This window comes from Chiloscyllium plagiosum, chromosome 11 (assembly GCF_004010195.1).
Source record: "Chiloscyllium plagiosum isolate BGI_BamShark_2017 chromosome 11, ASM401019v2, whole genome shotgun sequence".
Classification (NCBI taxonomy): Eukaryota; Metazoa; Chordata; class Chondrichthyes; order Orectolobiformes; family Hemiscylliidae; genus Chiloscyllium; species Chiloscyllium plagiosum.
The window spans coordinates 4,504,524-4,513,863 of NC_057720.1; the positions used below are offsets into that span (position 1 = coordinate 4,504,524).

Here is a 9,340-nt window from a genome sequence, read left to right on the forward strand (position 1 = left end):
GGCAGAGAGTGAGTGCTGGGGGGGTGGCAGAGAGTGAGAGATGGGGGCAGCAAGAGAAGTGGGGGATCAGTGAGATGGTGTACAAGGAAGGGGAGGGAGCATTGTTTGGGATTTTTGGATAGTTCCTTTCTGGGTGTGCAGTGGTGCTCATTTGGGGGATTGGTTGTGTAGTGCTGGGGGTGGGGAGTGAAGAGCGGAGGGAGTCACCGTCCAGAGATGGAGGGGAAAGAGGGGCTGGGGGAAATGTTTTGGAGGGAGATGATGTGGGGAAAGGTTCGGAAGAGTGGTGTCAACAGGGAGCAGAATCAAAGTAGGTCAGTTAGGAGGTCTGCAAACCATTCAAATCTCTGGTTGCCTGGAAGTTGTCTTTTGAAGGCCATTGATCTGCAACACTTGGAATGGGGTATTGGGATGGGAGCTCCTGTCTCTCCCCACCCCCTGCTCTGTTTTATGAGTTGAGATAGATTCTCCTCTTTGCAATGTCGCCTTTCCCGCTTCTGCCTGCTTTTGGAATAATAGACGTAACCAACAGCATAGACCATAAGACATAGGAGTGTAAGTATGGCCATTCGGCCCATCGAGTCCACTCCACCATTTAATCATGGCTGATGGGCATATCGCTGCCACTTACCCACACTGTCCCTATATCCCTTAATTCCTTGCAAGATCAAGAATTTCAGTCTCTCCCTTGAAGGCATTTAATGTCCTGGCCTCCACTGCGCTCTGTGGCAATTAATTCCACAGGCCCACCACACTCTGGCTGAAGAAATGTCTCCTCATTTCTGTTCTAAATTGACCCCCTCTAATTCTAAGGCTGTGCCCACAGGTCCAAGTCTCCCCTCCTAACAGAAACAAATTCCCAGCATCCACCCTTTCTAAGCCATGCATTATCTTGTAAGTTTCTATTAGATCTCCCCTCAACCTTCTAAACTCTAATGAATACAGTCCCTGGATCCTCAGCTGTTCATTGTATGGAGGCCTACCCCCCATTCCAGGGATCATCCTTGTGAATCTCCACTGGACACCCTCCAGTGCCAGTATGTCCTTCCTGAGGTGTGGGGCCCAAAACTGGACACCGTATTCTAAATGGGACCAAACCAGAGCTTTATAAAGTCTCAGTAGCACAACGCTGCTTTTACATTCGAACCTTCTTGAGATAAATGACAATATTACATTTGCTTTCTGAACCACTGACTGAGCCTGCAAGTCAACCATTAGAGAACCTTAGACTAGCACTCCCAGATCCCTTTTTTACTTTGGCTTTATGAATTTTCTCACCGTTTAGAAAATAGTCCGACCCTGTATTCTTTTTTCCAAAGTGCAAGACCTCGCATTTGCTCACATTGAGTTTTATCAGCCATTTCTTGGACCACTTTCCTAAACTGTCTAAATCTTTCTGCAGCCTTCCCACCACCTCATAACTACCTGCCTGTCAGCCTAACTTCGTATCATCGGCAAACTTCGCCAGAATGCCCCTAATCCCTGCTCCTAGACCATTAATGTATAATGTGAACAGCTGCGGCCCCAACACTGAACCCTGCGGGACACCATTTGTCACTAGCTGCCATTCCGAAAAAGTACCTTTTATCCCAACTCACCGCCTTCTGTCAGACAGCCAATCCTCAATCCATGCCAGTGGCCCACCTTGAACACCATGGGCCCTTGCCTTACACAGCAGCCTTCCGTGTGGCACCTTAACAAAGGCTTTTTGGAAGTCTAGGTAGATAACATCTTCTGGGTTTTCCTGGTCTAACCTATTGTTAACTCTTCAAAGTATTCTAACAGGTTTGTCAGGCACGACCTCCCCTTACTAAAGGAGAAAGTGAGTTCTGCAGATGCTGGAGATCAGAGCTGAAAATGTGTTGCTGGAAAAGCGCAGCAGGTCAGGCAGCATCTAGGGAACAGGAGAATCGATGTTTCGGGCATAAGCCCTTCTTCAGGATTCCTGAAGAAGGGCTTATGCCCGAAACGTCGATTCTCCTGTTCCCTGGATGCTGCCTGACCTGCTGCGCTTTTCCAGCAACACATTTTCAGCTCCCCTTACTAAATCCATGCTGACTTGTTCTAATCTGTCCCTGCACTTCCAACAATGTAGAAATCTCATCCTTAATGATGGATTCTAAACTTTTACCAACAACCAAGGTTAGGCTAATCGGCCTATAATTTTCCAGGTTTCGTCTTGATCCTTTCTTGAACAAGGGGGTTACAACAGCGATTTTCCAATCATCTGTGATTTTCCCTGACTCCAGTGATTTTTGAAAGATTACAACCAACGCCTCCGCTATTTCTTCAGTTATCACCCTCAGAACTCTAGGTTGTAGCACATCAGGCCAGGAAATTTATAAATTTTTTAGACCTTTTAGCTTTTCTAGCATCTTCTCTTGTAATGGCTACCATACTCAACTCTGCCCCTTGACTCTCCTTAATTGTTGGGATATTACTCATGTTTTCCACTGTGAAGACTGACACAAAGTATTTATTAAGTTCTTCACCTGTTTCCTTATTTTCATCACTAGCCTTTCTGCATCAATTTGGAGCAGCCCAATTTCTACTTTTGCCTCTCGTTTGTTTCTTATGTATTGAAAGCTTCCTGGGCTCTCAGCCATTGTTTTGATGGAGTAAATTTATTTTACTTGAAATGTAGCAATGCCCTCATTCCTATAGCTGACATTGTTGGTTTCTGTTTCAGCTCTTGGTCTTTGACGTTGGTGGTACAGATTGGCACCATTATGACTTTTCTAAGGTCACAACTATTGCAGCCTTTGGAATTTATGACCCTCAGCTTGTATGTCATGCTCACGCACATAACATTCGTGTCGTCCTGAAAGGTAACTTTGTTTCTCTAAGTAAACAAATTGTCCTTTAATGCATTGAAGTCTTATTGAGAGCTGCAGAAAGGAACATAAAATTCAAAGCTGTGTACATATGTCCTATGTTTTATTCCTTTATCTGTCAAAAGAATACTTGGATGAGAATTTGAAACGTCATAACATTCCAGGCTACAGACCTTGTGGTAGAGAGTAAGCTTCGTGTAAATTTGGCAGGACAGACTCTGGACTGAAGGGCCTCTTTTGTACTGTATGTTCTATGATCCTGTGATGTCAAACCACCTCAATAATCCCAACAAAACCAGTGATAGCTATTTTCCATTCTATCCATTATGGTAACTCTTACAATATGCATCTTGTTATCATGCCTTTCTTAGAATGGGTTTTTCTACTTTTGTATCAATGTTTTTCCATTTTTGTTTCCCAGGTGGTGTCACAGTGATGTCACTGGACTTTCATAATCTGGCGCACCACTGGGTGTTGGGGAAGTTTGCTTAGTAAAGGCTAGCATAATGGTGACGCTATAACCACTGTCCCTGATTGTTGTTAAAACCAAAAACCCATAAGTTTGTTCATGTCCTTTTTAGGAAAGGAAGTCTATCATTCTTACCAAGTCTGGCATCCATGTGACTGCAGACTCTCAGCAATGTAGTTGACTCTTAACTGCCCTCTGAAATGGACGAAAGTGAGTACTGCAAATGCTGGAGGTCAGAGTCAAGATTAGAGTGGTGCTGCAAAAGCACAGCAGGTCAGACAGCATCCGTGGAGCTGGAAAATCAAAGGTTTGGGCAAAAGCCCTTTTGTCAGGAAAAATGAAGGGCTTTTGCCTGAAACGTCGATTTTTCCTGCTTCTCGGATACTGCCTGACCTGCTGTGTTCTGCCGTCTGAAATGCCCAGCAAGCCACTCCGTTCAATGGGCAAATGGGAATGGGTAATAATAGCTGGCCTAGGTAATGGCACCTCTTGTGAAACATTTTGGGGATGTTTCAGTCATTTAAATGTACTATATCAATATAGGTTGTTTGATATTATTATGATGAAAGCTGCCTCTAATTATTGCAGCAAGTTGACATGCTTCCCACCTGCTTAAATTGCTTTAAATTATAGAATTCAGTTACCATTGTGACATCTACTTCCTGTTCTAATTTTGAGCCAGTAACAGTGAAGAAATGTTCAAAATTAGAACAGGAAGTAGATGTCACAATGGTAACTGAATTCTATAAGAAGCTTTTCTTTTGATCATGGGATGTGGATGTTGCTGAATGGGTCAACATTTCTAGCTGATTGCTCATTGCCCTTAGGTTGCGGCTGAACTGGCACCTTACAGTGCTGTTCAGGAGATTATAATCAAGACTTGAACCCAGTGACAGTGACTGAAGAGTGATTTGACATTCCAGGTCAGAAAGATGTATGGCTTGGGGAACTAGTCGGTAGTGGTACAAATGCGCGTGGAAAGAGGAGTAGGTCATTTGGCACCTAGTGCCTACTCTCCATCGCCCACAACTGGTCAGATTGTGGCTTTGACTTCATATTCCTGTCTACCCAAAATAAACTTGAGTTCCTAAAGTCCTGCCACACACAGTTGTCCATTGGACAATTAAACAGCAAACAGCGGGGTAGCCTCCAAAAATATATCCATCCTCAGTGACATTAATGCAAAGGGTATGCCAGCAGCATTTCCAATAACCTTCGGTTGAAGTTCCAGGTGGGTGATCCATCTTTGCATTCCTCTGAGCTCCCCAGCAACATGGGATGAAAGCTAGAATCTGATTTACTCTGAAATTAAGAAATGGGTGAAAGGATGGGAGGACTGTCATTCGATAGTCATTATGGCCGGGTTTCTGGCTGTGTGGCTCAGAAGGGAAGGGAGGAGAATAGGAGAGGGAGAGTGATAGGAAATATAACCTTGGGGTGATCAAATCGGAGATTCTGTGATCAAGAGTGAGACTCACAGATGATGTGTTCCCTCCTGGGTGCCAGGGTCAGGGATGTCTTGGATTGAATCTACAGGATTCTTGAGGGGGAGGGAGAGCAGCCAAAAGTTGTGGTACACATCTGTAGCAAGGACATAGGTCGGGAAAGGGAGGAAGGCCTGAAAAGAGAATATGGGGAGTTAGGTTGGAAGCTAGGATCAGGACAAGCAGAGTAGTAATCTCAGGATTGCTACCGGTGCCATATACTAATGAGACAAAGAACAGAGAGCGAGTATAGATGGGTGAGTATAGATGGACAGGAGAGAGGGCTTCACATATTTGGCTCATTGAGATACCTTCTGGGGAAGGTGGAACCTGAACTGGAGGAGCACCAATATCCTGGACGGGAGGTTTGTTAGAGCTGTTTGGGAGGTTTTAAACTATATTGGCAGGGGGGTGGGAGCCAGAGCTACGGATCAGATGATGGAGTAGGTAGTGAACAGCCAGATAGAGCAAACACAGTCTGTGAGGAGGGATAAGCACTTGATAGGACAAAAGTGCAGTCAGTGTGATTGATTGAAGTGTGTGGACTTTAATAAGGCATTTGATAATGTTCCTCATGGTAGGTTCATTCAGAAAGTAAGGAGGCATGCAATAAAGGAAACCTGTCTGTCTGGCCTATAGAAGACAGAGTGGTGGTATATGGAAAGTATTCAGCCTGGAGCTGGGCGATCTGTTCTTGGGCCTCTGTTCTTTGTGACTTTTAGAAAAGACGTGGATGAGGAAATGCAAGGGTAGGTTAGTTTGCTAATGACACAAAAGTTTGGTGGAATTGTGGATAGTGTGGAGAGCTATTGTAGGATGCAATGAGCCATTGACAGGATGCAGAACTGGGCTGATAAGTGACAGATGGAGTTCAACTTGGAAAAGTGTGAAGTGATTTATTTTGGAAGATTGAATTTGAATGCAGAATACAGGGATAAAGACAGGATTCTTGGCAGTGTGGAGAAACAGAGGGATCTTGGGGTCCATGTCCATAGATCCCTCAAAGTTGCCACCTAAGTTGATAGAGTTGTTAAGAAGGTGTATGATGTTGGTTTTCATTAGCAGGGGGATTGAGTTTACAACCTGCAAGGTTATGCTGTAGCTCTATCAAGTCCTGGTTAGATCACATTGGAATATTGTGTTCAGTGCTCATTATAGGAAGGATGTGGAAGCTTTAGAGAGGGTGGAGAGGAGATTTACCAGGATGCTGCCTGGACTGGAGAGCATGTCTTATGAAGAAAGATTGAGGGAGCTAGGGTTTTTGTCATTGGAGCGAAGAAGGATGAGAGATGACTTGATAGAGGTGTACAAGATGTTGAGAGGCATAGATTGGACAGTCAGGTGGAAGTGTTTATCATAAGGGGGTATAGTTTTAAGGTAATTGTAACAAGGTTTAGGGGAGATGTCAGAGGTAGGTTCTTTACTCAGGGTATGGTGAATGCTTAGAATGCACTGCCAGCAGTGGTGGTGGTAGAGTGAGATACATCAGGGACATTTAACTGACTCTTGAATAGGCACATAGTACAATAAAGGGTATGTAGGTTAGTCTGGTGTTAAAATAAGATAAAAGGCCGGCACAACATCGAAGGCTGAAGGGCTTGTATTGTGCTGTATAGTTGTATGTTCTGTGTTCTCATTGGAACTGTACCACCATTTCTTCACTGTTACTGGCTCAAAATCCTGAAGCCCTATCCTTATCTAGATACGCCAACAGTGCTGTTGTGAATTACAATTACTCAAGAAAGCATCTTCTCTTGGTCAGTTATTGATGGGGAAACAAATCCTGAACTAGCTAGCAATGCCCACATCCCATGAATGAAGAAAATATGTATATTGCACATTTCCATAATACAAATCAATTGATAAGGTCTGGTAAATTATTTCTGCATTATTTGTACATTTTTCAAATAAAGTTTAAGCTCAAGTTTTGTGAGCAATTTTTAAAAGGAATATATTGTGCATACTCCCAAAAGTGAACAGTCTGCCTTTCACTTCTGACCATCAACAAAAGATGTGAGCAGTTATTACATTTTCAAATTGTTTTGTGTGATTTTTGCTGATTAGTTCTGTTATTTCTGAAAGTTCATGAAAAAGAAGCAAAATTGTAATTTATCTGCAGTGTTTTAACATCTCCCACTTCTTTCAAAGTCTTGTTGAAAGCTCAACTCTCTTTCTCAGTATAAGGGACTGACTTTTCAACTTGTGCTAATGTACATAATTTATATATTTGTCATCTGTTTTAATATATACTTTTGTGAAACTGTATAAGAGCAGCAATCAAAGCAAACTTGAGACTGAGCCATATAAGGTATGTAGAATAGAAGAAATGGGTATGGGAGGAGGCTGCTCTGCCCCTCGGGCCTGCTGCACTATTCAATAGGATCATTGCTGATCCGACGCTCCTCACCCTAATTTTCCTGCCCTTTTCCCCTGGCACCAGTCAAGAATCTGTTGGTCATTGTCACTCAGTCTCAATCTGTCTCAAGGAAATAATAGGACAAGAGACAGGCTTGCTGAAAAAGCCACTTAAAGGTGAGAGGTGCTTAAGAATGAGTGCTAATGCTTAAGACCCAGGCAACTAAAGATACAGCCACCAGTGAAGAGAACCTCAGATGCACAAGAGGTCAGAATTAGAGGGTTGAAGAGAGCTGGAGTTAATGGAGAAAGAGTGGGTAAAGCTAATTAGATTAGATTAGATTACTTAAAGTGTGGAAACAGGCCCTTCGGCCCAACAAGTCCACACCGACCCGCCGAAGCGCAACCCACCCATACCCCTACATTTATCCCTTTAACCTAACACTACGGGCAATTTAGCATGGCCAATTCACCTGACCCGCACATCTTTGTGACTGGTCTCTGGCGCTGTGAGGCAGCAGTGCTGACCACTGTGCCACCGTGCCGCCCACAAAGCCTTGGAGAAATTTTTAAAAATCGGGATGAGAAGTTTTAAATTTGCAGGCTATATGTCCATTTTACACACTTCGAATTTACTGACATGATTGAAAACTCTTCATCAAGACAAAAGAACCTGGTCAAACTTGTTTTGTGACAGATTAGAGGCCACTTAATGCAAAAATCTTTAACAGAGCTGTTTACAAAATACAAAATAAAATTAGATGGATCTATTTAATTCTTATTGTAAGGTATTTTAAAAATTTCATTAAAGTAATTGCTTATGAAGGAACACTAGCAGTTAGAAATATTCACAGAGCAGCTGCAGTTCTGCTGTATGTCACCACCAGTGGCAGTAACGTAGAAACTAGGAGCAGGCGAAGGCCATTCAGCCCTTTGAGTCTGCTCTGCCATTCAGTAAGATTGTGGCTGGTTACTCAACACCATATTTCCATCATCTCCCATACCCTGGATGCATTTAAAATCTAGAAATGTATCTGTCTCTTTCTCGAATATATTCAGTGCCTTGGCTTCCCCAGCCTTCTGTGGTAGAGAATTCTATAGGGTCACTATCCTTCACGTGAAGAAGTTTGTCCTGATCTCCACCCTAAACAGTGTGAGATGTATAGTTACAGGCCATATTATGTTCAAATTCCTGTCTAAAGTTGACCAGGTATGGTCACAGCTTTAAATGGAAAGATGACAGGACACTGTTGTGTTGGAGTGAGTATTCAATCTCTTTTTATTCCTTGACTCCAAAGAAGCATGTCAGGAATTAAAAAGCGAAATGAAGATTAGCGAAAACTGGACTTGGTGTCCAGGATCCTGGCCCAGCCCATGTACTGGTTCTGTCCCAACTGAGATTTTGCTGCCTTTTCTGTCAGTCACAGATCTTTAAGCTCTCAATCTACTGAACTCTAGAATCTTTCTTGTACTTTCTGCATCACAGTGTCTTCCCTTATTAAATTGCCCCTCGATCCACCTAATTGTTTTTTGTTGCTGCTCTTGCTGTTTCTTTAGGTCAGAAAATTTTGTTTACTCCAGCAATTTACAAGGTAAAAACAATGACTGAAGATGCTGGAAATCAGATTCTGGATTAGTGGTGCTGGAAAAGCACAGCAGTCCAGGCAGCATCCGAGGAGCAGTAAAATTAATGTTTTGGGCAAAATCCCTTCATCAGGAATACAAGCAGAGTGCCTGAAGGGTGGAGAGATAAATGAGAGGAGGGTGGGGGTGGGGGTGGGGAGAAAGTAGCATAGAGTACAATAGATGAATTGAAAAACCTGCACCCACACCACCTCCCTCACCTCCATCCAAGGTCCTAAAGGAGCCTTCCACATCCATCAAAGTTTTACCTGCACATCCACCAATTTCATTTATTGTATCCCTTACTCCCGATGCAGTCTCCTCTACATTGCGGAGACTGGATGCCTCCTAGCAGAGCGCTTTAGGGAACATCTCTGGGACACCCGCACCAATCAACCACACCGCCCTGTGGCCCAACTCCCCCTCCCACTCAGCCAAGGACATTGAGGGCCTGAGCCTCCTTCACCGCCACTCCCTCACCACCTAACGCCTGGAGGAAGAACGCCTCATCTTCTGCCTCGGAACACTTCAACCCCAGGGCATCAATGTGGACTTCACCAGTTTCCTCATTTCCC

The 9,340-nt window shown here is 43.6% G+C and overlaps 1 protein-coding gene across 2 annotated transcripts in view; it reads left to right on the forward strand.

Moving 5' to 3' along the window:
• ctbs (chitobiase, di-N-acetyl-) overlaps positions 1 to 9,340 on the forward strand; it is a 26,628-nt gene that overhangs the window by 5,878 nt on the left and 11,410 nt on the right. For both annotated transcript variants that reach the window (XM_043698611.1, XM_043698610.1), the window contains exon 2: positions 2,690 to 2,828. In XM_043698611.1, coding sequence (XP_043554546.1) covers positions 2,690 to 2,828 — 139 coding nt within the window. The remainder of the gene's footprint in view (positions 1 to 2,689; positions 2,829 to 9,340) is intronic.